At 59.6% G+C, this 12,362-nt stretch overlaps 1 protein-coding gene across 4 annotated transcripts; it reads right to left on the bottom strand.

The window, feature by feature from the left end:
* Window positions 1–2,200: 2,200 nt before the first annotated feature.
* Tbx1 (T-box transcription factor 1) lies at window positions 2,201–11,216 on the bottom strand. 4 transcript variants are annotated; one of them, XM_075969458.1, is made up of 9 exons: window positions 11,171–11,216; window positions 8,510–8,629; window positions 7,069–7,411; window positions 5,542–5,643; window positions 4,606–4,777; window positions 3,961–4,116; window positions 3,422–3,489; window positions 3,234–3,334; window positions 2,201–2,956 (listed from the first exon to the last, which is right to left on the bottom strand). In XM_075969458.1, exons 2-9 carry the CDS (start codon window positions 8,541–8,543, stop codon window positions 2,487–2,489), a joined length of 1,446 nt encoding a protein of 481 aa, XP_075825573.1. In that variant the 5' UTR covers window positions 8,544–8,629; window positions 11,171–11,216; the 3' UTR covers window positions 2,201–2,486. The 4 variants fall into 4 exon arrangements, with proteins under 4 accessions (XP_075825573.1, XP_075825563.1, XP_075825581.1 ...); XM_075969448.1 differs by lacking the exon at window positions 11,171–11,216 and adding an exon at window positions 9,187–9,433; XM_075969466.1 differs by lacking the exon at window positions 11,171–11,216 and adding an exon at window positions 9,284–9,433.
* Between the last annotated feature and the right edge of the window lie 1,146 nt (window positions 11,217–12,362).

Raw genomic sequence — 12,362 nt, 5'->3', positions numbered from 1 at the left:
TTTTATGTGTATGGGTGTTTTGCCTGTGCCTATGTTGGCAGTGCTGGTAGAGGCCAGAAGAGGGCATCTGTCAAATGCTCCTGAAATTGGCTGTGGCACATTGAAAGCGACCGTGGGGTCCTGAGAACTGAACTCCAGTCCTCTGGAAGAGCAGCCAGTGTTCTTAACCACTGAGCCATCTCTGCAGAACCCCTGTCGTCTTTTAAATGGCTGTTAATCCTTCTCAGGGGAGATCAACCCACTCCCACATTCTAAAGGCTCTGCCTCCAAATACATTAGGAATGCAAAGTTTATGCTGGGGTTGTGCACAGTAAGAAGACAAGGCAGGACATGGTGGAGCAAGTCTTTAAAGAATTAAACCCCTCATGAAGCAGAGGCAGGTGAATCTCTGTAAGTTTGAGGCCAGTCTAATCTACATAGTGAGTTCTGGGACAGCCAGGACTACATAGCGAACCCTCTGCTGTCTGTCTGTCTATCTATCTATCTATATCTATTACTTGATATATATAATCACCAAGCAAACAAACAAAAAGCCAGATTGGCTATCACAGAAAAAGGAACTTCTGAAAATCCACCTCCCATAAGGCAGTCAAGGGCTGTTCAGAGGCAGCTGCCCATAGGAGGTCAGCTCCCTGGGATCAGCGGCCAGAAAAAGTGCCAAGCAGACCCACAGTAAACCATAAAGGAGGAAGGAGAACATGACAGCAGTGTGCCCCTGCATGGCCTCCTGTTTACAAGATGTTTTTAGGTTCATCCCTGGGGACGAGGGAGAAGCCCTTGGTCTTTGAGGGTCACTCCATGGTGCAGAGAGCACCTGTCTCTGCTGCCTCCGGCCGACACTAGAAATCATACCAGTGAGGACCTCAGTTATAAAATGTGCTTTCGCGTGGCTAGTCGAGGACTGGTTCTCCTGTGAATGTGCCAGCTCTGTAGGAGCAGGGATATTTTCAAGGTCAGTGAGTTACACACTTAGGGTCTCTGCTCTGTGATGGGTTCCACCCCTATTTAGAGAAGCCGGGTGCTGGGACAGCTTGCTTCAGCCTTAAACACAAAAGTGAAGAAGCTCTCTACTGAAACTGCCTTGCTTGTTGAAAGAATGTGATATGGCTGCATTCCATGGGGGAGAAGGGCTGCCTGAAGCCGACCATTGCCCTCTGCAGGACAAACCCCAGGCTACCACTCCAGTAGACACGGAGCTCCTGGCTTCCTAGGGACAAAAGTATGAGATGTGGAACAGAGCCCACTGTCGCTTGCAGAAGGAAACTTGCTGCCCTCAGAAGAGTTCCCTGCAGCTATGGCTCCTCTGGTCACATGGACAGAAGCTTCAGAAGTCTTCACGCCCTGGTGCTAGATGCCCTTGGAGGGAAGGGGCTGGCCACCCAACCTGGGACAGGTCAGACATGAGACAAAGTTGGACTTGGGGCTAATATCTGGAAGTGCCTGGGAAAGGGGTGTCTCAGCTGGCAGCAAGCGCCATGAACACACTGAAACAGAAGACCAGGGATAGAACCCAGCATTTCCCATTTGTTTGAGGCAAAAGTCAGCCTTGACTCTGGCTGGCCTTCGGTTGGCCCTTCCTGCCCAGGAAGGGAGGGATCAAAGGGCTCCTTTGGCCACTTCGATGGTGTTGAGTTAATGGAGACAGGTCACCCAGCCACCTGGCCTGGGGAAAATTGCTTCACACGGGAGTTTCAAGATGACTCACGACCACTGTCATTGTACGCCCCCCCGCCCCCTCCCTCTGTCACTCTGTGGGGACTTTTAGTGAATAAAGTCAATAAACAGGGGAAACGCAACTCTGGGCTGGTGCCAAGCCAGGGCGCTGCTGGAAGAGGAATCCTGTTTTTGTCTTTTTTGTCTTCTTCCCACATGCCATCTGAGGCCGGATGGACAGTGTCCTGTCCAGACCATCATTCCCGGCTTCCACGGAAAAACTCGGAGGTCTAGACCTGCAAACTGGTCAGCGCTCAGGCCCGAGTTCTGCAGTAGGAGTTGCAGTAGGAGAACTGAAGTGAAAACCACTGCCTGCTCTGGGGACAGCCTGTGGGAACCCGGGGAGCTGTCCCAGAAAGGGGAGGGCTGGTTAGAGCTGAGGAGACCCCTGCTCCACGCCCCTCATTAGTGATGGGGCTGGGAAGACCAAGTTCCTCACTCCCAAAGATGCCCGCTCAAATTGGTTGCAAATAAATAGCCACACTGGCAGTTTCCAAAAGAGGCGAAACCGTTTATGAAATCGGCGCCGGTGCAGTATCTACAGTATCTACACATATCTACACATATCTACACCGCCCGCAGGCGGGGCTCACTCGGGTCGTCTACACTGCAATTGTCGGCCGGGCCGGAGGCGACGCGGTCTCGCGGAGAACAATAAATACCACTTCCTTCCGCCTCGGACGGGAGCTTTGGCACTGGCGGGCGAGAGGCCCGCAAGGCTCCCCAGTGGGGGAGCGCGTCCTTAAGTGGCCCTTGGGGCCCGCGCGGGCGCACTATCTGGGGCAGTAGTCGTAGGCACCCGGAGGCGCGGCCGCCGACGAGTACACGTTGGCTGCGGCCGCGGCGGCGGCTGCAGCAGCGGCTGCGGGGTTCACCGCGGGGTGGTGGTGGTGGTGCGGGTGCGCGTGCGGGTGCGCGTGCGGATGGTAGCCGTGGCCGCGCAGGCCGGGCAGCGGATAGGGCGCCGGCCGGCTCTTGGCCCCGAGGTAGTGGTCGTAGGCGGCGGCCGGGTACTTGTAGGGATGGTGGTGCAGCGGCTCGGACGCACCAGGCGCTTCTAGGCGCAGCTCGGGATGCGGGGGACTATGTCGGCCTCCGGACGCTCCGGGTAAAGGGACGAGGCCGCCGGACCCGGGCAGTGCGGGGCTCAGTACGCGCGCCAGCAACTGCGGAGGGTGCGCGGCGTCACCGAGCGCAGTGGGTCCGGAGTCACGGTCGAATTCTCGCCGGGCTTCGGACGCGTCTGCGGGGAGAGCCGGGGATGAGAGCCGGGCAGGGACTGTCCCGGACGCACCTGCCGGGCCACAGCCCCCACCTCCACCCCGGGTCCGCGACGTCCGGGGCGCGGCGGGCGGGGCAGAGAGCGGGAGGACGAGTGCCCGCTTGCCCGCCCGCCACCTCCTTGTGCAACGGGTGAAGCCACGACGCCCCGGGATGCAGGCGAGGCCGGGTGCGGCGGCGGCAGACCCGGGCGGAGCGCGCACGGGCTGCGACCGCGATCCCACGACCCCAGATCCTACCTTTCTCTGCGCCGTTGGGCTGCGTGGGGGAAGCCACGGGGTTCCGAGAGCGAGCAAAGGCACTCACAAGCGGCAGCGTACCGGGACGGTGGTTCCGGGGCCTGCAACGGGGAGAGGGTAACTTCGGGCATCCAGGCCAAGCGCGGGGAGGGGGGGGGGCTCTAGCCTTTTCTTTGGAGGGCACTCACCAGTCCTCGGGGTCGCAGTCCCGGAAGCCTTTGGCGAAGGGATTGCTCGCAATCTTAAGCTGCGTGATCTGCGGAGAAGCCAAAGTAAGCTAGCCGTGCTAGCTGCCCGACCAAGGCTGAGGCGGATAGGGGAGTGTTTCCAGCTTTAGAGGGGTAGGTCTTCTGCACTGTCTGGAAAAGAAGGGGCCCACAACTGCCCCTGCCCCTGCATGATGCGCTTCCTCTCTCGCTAGACCTATCTTTGCCTCCCCAAATAAGTGCCGAGGAAGAGTGTCCCTGGCTGGGACGGGAAAGTGGTCACCTCTGTCCTCCTCAGCCCCCCAGCACAGAGAGGGCAGCGGAGCTGGCGCTCTAGGAATCTGGGTGAAGCTCAGATCAGGCCTCTGATGGGGAGTTTCCGGAATGGTTTGGAAAACAAACTTTGAGACTGCAGTGACAGTTGCCGCTACAGAGGTCAAGCTGATATAGGAGGCTGGGCCGGCCTATGGAGGGAGAGGGCAGAGGTGTGCCTGTCCCAGGACCCCTCAACAGGCCCTCACCCGGTGGTTCTGGTAGGCGGTGACCGCAGTGAAGCGTGTCTCCTCAAATACAAAGGTTTTAAAGTTCTCCTCTGCATACTTTTCGCTGTCTTTGCGAGGGTCCACGTAGACAACATGGAAGCGGGGCTGGTATCTGTGCATGGAGTTGAGAATAATCTGGAAGACAAGGGTGGGAGTCAGTTCCAGCCCAAGGCTGGGGGAAGATTCAGGCCAGAATCATGAGAGTGAAGTCTAAGAAACTGTATTTCCTTAGTTTGGGCAAATGCCCTCATTCTAAAGAGGCATGGGGCCTTGCAGCTGACAAACGGTGGGGTTGTAGGTTCTTTTGTAGGTCCTTTCCTTCAGACCCCAAGGATGGCCCAAGGCCTGCAGGGTGGTAGCTGCAGGACAGAGCTCCACCCAACAGGAAAGCGCCCCCCCCCTAGGCTGGGATTCCACAGGCCTCCTGCCCTCTTCTTGCGAAGGGTCTATCCTTTCCAATTAAAGAGCCCCCCACCATGAGCTCAGAGACGGGAAGAGAAGGAAGGTGATCCCACCTCAGGCCAACGCCACCCTGTCAGAAGCCTGCACCTGCCCCAGCGCTGCCCCAGTACTGCCTCTGTCTCTAGTCGGTGGGGACAGCCCAGAAGGAAGAAGGGTGCCTACATGGCCGTTGTCATCCAGCAGGTTATTGGTCAGCTTCAGCTTGTCGAAAGACACGATTTGCTTCATCCACTGTGCGCCCTTAGCCGGCGAGTCAGGGTGGTAGTGCACTCGGCCAGGTGTGGCAGGGTCTGCCTTGCCAGCCACCAGCCAGGAGGAACTATGAAAGGCATACCTAGGGCAACATAGTGGGAGGGGTCCCGCTATTTAGGGGAAACAAGAAGACCCCTAGTTCAGAATTCTTTCTGTTCACAGCGAAATCAAGACTCCCAAGTCACAGTGGCTAGAGAGAGGACTGTGGGCAAACCAGAAAACTGAAATGCGCAGGGTGGGTGAGGGGAGTCTGGGCCCTACTGCTGCAAAAGAGGAAGCCACTCCTCTCTTAAATTTCGCTGCAAGCGGGTTAGCCTGCCCCAAGGCCCAGGAGGCAGGAGACTGGATTTGGCGTCAGTGGCCAGTGGCTTTGGGCACAGGGCGGTCCATGTTCCCTTTATTAATTACTGTTAATTGTCCAGGCAGCCCAGGCCCGCCCTGCATAATCTTTACCAGCCACCCCACCTTTCCGGCCCAGCTCTGGAACCGAAGGTTCTCTAGAGATGGGGGAAGGGGACAAGACGGTCACCAGGAGACGGGTAAAGTGGCCAGCCACACAGGCAAAGGCATCTGAGCTGTCGGCTGACAGAAGCTCAAGAAGTTACTACAGTAAGTTTCTGAGGAAGCTCCTAGAGAATAAGTAGGGGTGAGATCTAAGCAGGGAAGGGGGAGCAGGGCGAGAGCCGTCTGTGGAGCAGCCAGTACAGGAGGACCGGTCATGAAAGAGTTATTTGGCTGGTGTGGTATTTGTAGTCTATCAGCAGTCAGGGAGTCGGTTTTCTCTAGCACACCCTCCCTGTTCCTTGAACACACAGCTTGTCCCAGTGGTCCCAAGGGCTCGCTCACCGGTAGCGCTTGTCATCCACAGGCACAAAGTCCATGAGCAGCATGTAGTCAGCCATGGGATCCATTCCAAAGAGCTTCACTTGGAAAGTGGGGAACATTCGCCTGGGGGAGGTCAGGTCACCTCAGGTAGGAGCGGACAGGACAGTTCTCTACTCTTGACTTCCCTGACCTGGCAACCCCTAGCCCAGACTGTGTCCTTCTTTAGCCACTGTCTTCAGCCTAGCCCCTCAGTCTTGCCCTATAACCTCAAGAAGGCCCTTATCCGACCATGGGCAAGGCAGCAGCAGGCTGGGCCCCAGGTCCTTCTCTGAAAACACAGAAACTGCTAACCAGGCGCCTGAGCTGGACAAGCCCAGAGCCTATTCTGTCTTCTTTGCCCACACAGACAGCCTTGCCCAAGGAATTCCTTAACCTTCTGGACTTAACCTAAGCCAGCAGCAGGATACCTAAGATCCTGGCTTCTCTGTCCTTCTTGGAGCCTCCCCTGCTTGATCCAACAAAGTGAAAGAGTTCCCGGCTCTGACAAAATGAAACCGAGTGCTGCAGTGATTCCAAGTCTCCACTGCGGCTGTTGTCTAGTCCCCCCAGTAAAGCGGGCACCCCAGAACTCCTATCTCCAGCTCTCAAGACCCAATCAGACTCTCAGCACCTTCTGTAGGACACAGGCAAATCCCCACTTCCCCCTAGAATATGCTTCCAAAGGACTTAGACTATGTGTTCCCTCCCTCTCCTCTGAACCCCTCCAGTGACATTCAAGGCCCTTGTTCGTGGACCAGGAGGCCAAGCTGCTCTCTTCAGTCGGCTGTGCGGGTATGGACAGCAAAAAGAGCCTGGAGAAAATCCACAGAGCCACAGGGAAGGACAGGCCCTAGGTTCCCCAGGGACGGCTGCACAGCAGAGAAACAGAAACCTCGAGAAGGCTTTGCAAACAGGCCCTGAGCCTCCTTGGCCACGGAGCTGGTGTGTACATTAGACACAACCCAGCACTCGCCTTTGTCTACTGGTCAAATCTAGAGCATCTGCAATTGTTCCCTTTCCCTCTCGGCCCTTAAAACAAATAACAGGGTGGCTGGCACGGATACCCTGCCAGGCTTAAGGAAAACTGGGCCCAAGAGCGGCCGAAATTGAGGCCCAAGAAAACCGGCTCTCAAGTTCCCGGAAACTGGGCGCACTGGCTTTTAAGGGTCTTAATTCTCTCCTAAAATTATCTATACAATTAGGGGGTGTTTGTTCTTGAGATCGCCGTGCAGACTGAACCCACGCGGGAGTTTCCTAGGTGGCGGCTGCCTGACCGCAGTCGGGCGCACTCTCAGCCACAGATTTCCCTCGCGGAGTTCCAGGACTCACGGTTGGTGCTCTGCGGGTTGGGGTTGTCGCTGGAGCCGGGTCAGCAGGGAGGCCAGAGGGACCCGCAGGTGGCGGGCCGCACCTCCACCCGCTTCTCGGCCAGGCTCCAGCGCATCCCTTGGACACTCAGCTAGAAGCGCCGCACGCACGTGGGCAGGGCGCGGGGAGGGGGCGCCTGACCTTCCCGCCTTGGTGACGATCATCTCGGTGCCCAGCTGATTGAATTCGTCCCACAGCGCCTTCATCTCCAGCTGCACGCTCACGCTGGCCACCTTAGGGTTCTTCTTCACCGGCGCCTTGGCGGCGGCGGCGCGGGTGGCCCCCGGACCCTCGGGCTCCGCCGCCGAGCTGCTGGCCGCCCCGGGGGCGGGCGCGAACGGGTAGGCGCGCGGCGGCGGCGGGCCCGGGGCACCGGGGCCGGCGGCGCACGGGTCGTAGCGCGGTGGTGGAGGTTCGCGCGGGCCGAACGGGTCGGCGCCAGGCGACGGGGCTCCCAGGCCGCTCAGGCTGCTGGCCGCAAAGGCTGCAACGTCGCAGAAGTGCGAGAGCTGCGTGAGCCACGGGCTGGACACGGCGGAGATCATGACCCGAAGGCCGCCCGCCGCAGATCAGTGCGCCGTCCCGCGCGGCGGGCCGAGTGGCGGGCGCTGTGCCGCACGCGCCCCGGGCCGCACCGCCCCACCCCGCGGGCCGGCCCCGCGGAGCCGCCCCGCCCCGCCCCGCCCCGCCGAGACAATGGCCCGTGCCCCTCCCCCCGCCCCTCCCCCGCCGCGGCTCCGCGGGCCCGGGCCCCCCGACCGCTCCGACCGGCTCCCGGGACGACGGGACCGGTGTGCGGCCCCTGCTCGTCGCCAGCGCGCGCAGGCTTCTGCTCTGCACCAGATGCTCCCCCAAGTTCTTGCTCCTCTACCTTTTGTGTCCCCGGTTTCAACTTCTCATCACAGTGCTGTCTTCTTTCTGCAGCTTCTCCTTAACTCCCAGCCTCTAGCTCTTTTCTCAGTGACACTCTTTCCCCTCTCAAAACTCCTTGCTCTCCCTTTCGTCTAACCTCTTCTTATTTCTGTATGTTCTCTAGTATTCGTCTATTTGCCCTTTTAAAAGTAAATAAATCTTTCTCTTGTTCTTTATCTTTAATGACGTTTTTTTTTTTTGTTTCAAAATTTCCTTCATTTTCTCTTTCGGTATCTTTATTTCCTCCGTGTGTATCTTCCTTTTTTCTTTCTTACCTTTGTTGCATTTTCTGTTTTCTCAATTTCTTTTCCTCTTGGCTGATCTCGATGCTTTGTACTTTTATTTATTTGTTTGTTTGTTTGTTTTTGTTCCCCATCCCTTTTACTGTGTTCCCTGACTCTTCTCTATCTTTCCTCCTGCCGGTTCAAAGCCTCCCGTCGTCCTCTCTCTTGAAGAACTTGTTACTGTGCTCAGTCCCCAAGGTTGGCGTCTTAGAATGATGGGTGGACTGGCTTTGGGGAATGCCGGCCCTTCCTCCCTATTCCAGAGTCCCAGTTTCAAGGTTGGCGCCCACCCGGCCTAGAGCTCCTTTCTACCCGCTGGGCCTCAGGGCCTCACAGCAGGGGGCCGGCGAGCGGCCAGCCAGTGTAGACGCGGACAGAAGGCTCACCTTCCATGTCCCTGGTGACTGTGCTGAAGTGCATCCCGGCTGGGGATCCTGGTAGCCGGCGAGGTTTCGCCCGGTCCGAGGGCCTAGGGCCCCGGTGGGCGGCGCCCTCCGAGGCCTCGGCTGCAACAAGAGAGGCGATGCTGAACGCGCTGGCCCGGGTAGACAGCGGGCTCCGCGCGTCCATAGGCGCCCGGGCCTGACCGGCGCCGCCTCCGACTGCGTACGCCCAGCCGAACCGCGCCCAGCCCAGTGCAGGGGGCCCGGGGGCGGGGGCCTGTAGTGCCACTCACAGCCGTCGGTCCCAGGCCCAGGGGATTATGGCGTCATGAGACCCCCCATTTTCAGCCACTATTGGCCCGGGAGTCCGAACTCTTGAAGCGCCCTGGAAATTCAGGGCCCTCCTGCCTTCCAAGCTCTCTGTCCCTGGCCTCTGCTCCCTGATCCCCGTGTGACCAACGCCCCTTGAACATCCCGCTGCTTCAGCGGAGGCCGGGCGTCCCCTCTATTCGGCGAAGCCACCACCAGAGTTTACAGCCCCCAAGGAGAAGCCGCTATGACACGAGCACTCCGTCCCAGGCTGAAATGGCAGGGCACTGGTGAGACACTGAGGGGCTGCCTGAGTCTAGCCCTGCCCTTGGCCCCACCTGCCTCCACCTCCTCCCCGGCGGCCCCTGCACCTGGGTAGAGTGGCTCCGGCTCTCGCACAGGCCAAGGGCAGATAGCCCCAGGGCTGCGGAGTCCTTCGTCCCTCCGTGCCGCAGAGCTGGACCTCACCAGCAAATGCCCCTACAGGCCCCTTGGGTCAGCTTGCATTCGTGGTGGGGAAGTGAGCCGTGGGACGCCGCCCAGGCCGCACAGCCCGGGAGCCCCAGCGTCACGCGCACCCCGCGCGCACCGCCCGCCTCTGGCCAGGACGCTTTTACATCCGGAGGGTGGGCAGTGCCCGCTCCTCCGACCTCCCTGCGCACCAGCGGGGCGCAGGGAGGGCCGGGGGCGGGGCCTGGCCGGCCGAGGGAGCTGAGGACACGTCGGAGAAATTCAGACCGCATGGTGGGGTGCTGTCCCCTCTTCTCCCTGCAACCAGCCTGACCATAGCAAGGCCTAGCTGCTAAGGTGCAGGACCAGGCCCTAAGCCTTGGGCCTCAAGGCATCACTACGCCAATGCCCCATTTCTCCTGCACCTTCTCTACACCTACCATCTTTAGGACCTCTCTGACCCGTTCAGTATGGCCATGTTCTTTGTGCTCAGGATATGAAGCCCAGAAGCTCTCTGACTCCGCTGAAGACTAGTAGACAAGGCCCAGTCAAGGCCTTTCCCCAGGTCTTCTGCTGAGCTGACTCAGGATGTGGCATGATGCAGACAGCCTGTCCTCGGGTGTTTACAGTCCCAGGGCCTCCATCCCTGGGCTCTAGTGACTACCGGGTGGAGACTTGATCAAGGCCAGAGGTGCAGGGAATGGGTACCCGGGAGCTGTGTGAGACGGGTCGGGGTGAGGGTGTGTGTAACTGAACTGCTATCCTCAGGCTGCCCCAGCCCGCAGCTGAAAGTTTAAGAACAAATCATGTGAAAAAGAGGGGCTGTCGCTGGATCATTCCTTGGTCCCTGAGTGGCTGGCCATTCAAGGGACAGAGTGACAGTGACCTGTGTTTCTGGCCTGGGGATAGATCTAAAGAGTATAGTGTGGAGACTAGGTGGGCCACAGGTTCTTTCCCTCTTCCCTGAGCAGGGCTGCCCCATTGCCTCCGGACCCCGGAAGGGACTGCCTCCACAGTCTAGCCCAGCCTTGGGCAGGTGGGCAGGTGCACAAGGGTCAGGGCAGCGGTGCAGAGATGGAGCAGCATCAAGATCTTTGCCCACGGAGGCTGTGTGGAGATGTAGAGGAGGGCTCTGGCGGGTGATTTTGCATTGCTGGGATGTACATCGTCCCAGGGTGGAGTAGCTGAGCTCTTCCCCCGCACAGTTTCCTAGGGCTGCAGTCAGATCCTGGGGCTTCAATGAGGCCAACACTGAGAAGTGAAAGTGAAAAACCTCTGGAAGCCCTGGTTACTCTGGGCCGGCCCTGGGGTCTGTCCTGACGCCCCAGACCTCACCTGCAGTGGTGGGGGAAGTCTCCGTGGTTTCCATTAACCCCTTCCTGCTGTGGTGGCACTTGTGGGCCAGCAAACACTTCACAGCAAAGACACAGGCAGGATAGGAACAATCCCCTGTAGCAGAGGCTCTCTGGGGATGGGTGAGAGAACCCACTTGGCCTGTTCTGTGTTCTGTGTGGCTAACGGGCTCCACTCGCAGCAGATATGCACCCCTTTCTTTGGTCACCGGCATCCTTCCTCCCTAACTCTCCCTACACTAGTAATACCGTACAAAGTTGGAACCCCTAAGAAGACTGGCTTAAGAAACCCGAAACCCTGCAAGTGATAGTCCACCCGACCCTCCAGCTTGCAGTAGACAGCTTCCTCAGGACCGGACTCTTAGGACCGCCCCCACCCTGGGCGCTGCCCTGAAACTGTTGGGTCGGTGCCTGTCGCCCAGTAACTGGCCTGCGCTCCTCTCTTCCCACCGCTGCCTTACGACGGGTTCTAGCCCGCAGCGCAAAGGAACGAACCCTTCGGTAGCCTTAAACCCCGCGCGCGCACCGGTTCAGAAGGAACGCAGAGCCTTACCCTCGGGAAATGCTCCTCCCTCACCTGCACCGGCCGCCGCTCCCTTCCGCCTCGCTCCCCCTGCCGGCCGCGCTTCCACCGTGGCGGTAGGAGGCCTGGCTGTGAGCCGGCGGTCTGCAGCAGCCCAGAGCAACGCTGCACGCAGGGGTCGTGGGCTGCACGTCTTGGTTCTGAGGGCGCAGTGCGTGGCTGGGGCCTGGCTGCACACCTCCGCTCCTCCGCATGCCATGAAGAGCGAGAGGAGCATTTCTCCAAAGCTGAGGCAGGGGATTGACATCCCTGACTAGATCATATCACCCGCCCTAAAACTGAGGTTTAGCTTCGAGACTGACGGCTGGTAGGAAAGGAGTGGGGAGCAGAGACTTGAGACAGGAGGAGCGAAATGGGACTGAGAAGCTGGGCAGCTGTTTTTTGCCTGGAACCGTGGGCCCTGCGGCAGGCCGTACGGGCGCCTGGCTGCACCCCAGCGCGCCGTCGCTGGACTCGGCCGGCCGCCGCTCACACACCCCTTGGTCGGCCATCTGCAAGGTCTGGAGGCGAAGCCGGGCGAATTCCTGAAGTTCCCAGTGCGCAGGAGTAAGACCCCTAGAGAATCCTGCGGGCCTGCTTCGCAGCGGCTCGGCTCCGCCTCCCTTGGGCACACGTGGCTGCCCCAGGGGAACGGGCAGACCAGCCCCCCACCCACTAGCCCCTCTCCTCACTCCCCGTCCGTTGTAAAGACGCGGGCCTCTCGGAGCTTGGCTCCCAGCAGCACAAGTCCCTGCGCACCGTCGTCGCTGGCGGCCTGACAGCCCACGAGTCTAAGGGCTTACCGGCTCCCCGAACAAAGTGCGCGGGGTCCAGCGGGCTCCCGGCGTCGACTCCTGGCTACTTGGAGCGAACATGCACACAGGTGGACCCGTGCAGAGATCGGGCCGCTGGGGTCTCCTCCTCCAGAATTCAGAACGTGGAGGGTAGTCTCAGGCGACGTTCCTCAAGGCGCTGAGGGAGGCTCGGAGAGAGGCTGGGCTTTGCGTGACCCGGTTAATTCACTTCAGGATTGATAGCTGGCAATTGCCTCCAGCGCCTGCCTGGACGCGGCCTCAAGAACTCAAAGGAAGCCGGTGGCCATGCCAGGAACAGCTTGCCCGGCTTTTGGGTTGACGTCGGCGGCTCTGCCTGGACGCCCCAGACGCGAACGCGCAAGAGTCTC

The sequence above is a fragment of the Microtus pennsylvanicus genome, chromosome 1, assembly GCF_037038515.1.
Source record: "Microtus pennsylvanicus isolate mMicPen1 chromosome 1, mMicPen1.hap1, whole genome shotgun sequence".
NCBI classification, from domain to species: Eukaryota; Metazoa; Chordata; class Mammalia; order Rodentia; family Cricetidae; genus Microtus; species Microtus pennsylvanicus.
This window is presented reverse-complemented; position numbering and strand designations above follow the sequence as displayed.

Excerpts from the sequence above, each read along its gene's own strand:
- Tbx1 (XM_075969439.1), bottom strand. The coding sequence starts at position 8,693 with ATGGACGCGCGGAGCCCGCTGTCTACCCGGGCCAGCGCGTTCAGCATC. Across the intron at positions 5,644-7,068 it reads ATCGTCACCAAGGCGGGAAG|GCGAATGTTCCCCACTTTCC; the intron begins GTCAGGCGCCCC and ends GACCTCCCCCAG. Across the intron at positions 4,778-5,541 it reads GTGGATGACAAGCGCTACCG|GTATGCCTTTCATAGTTCCT; the intron begins GTGAGCGAGCCC and ends ATGTTGCCCTAG.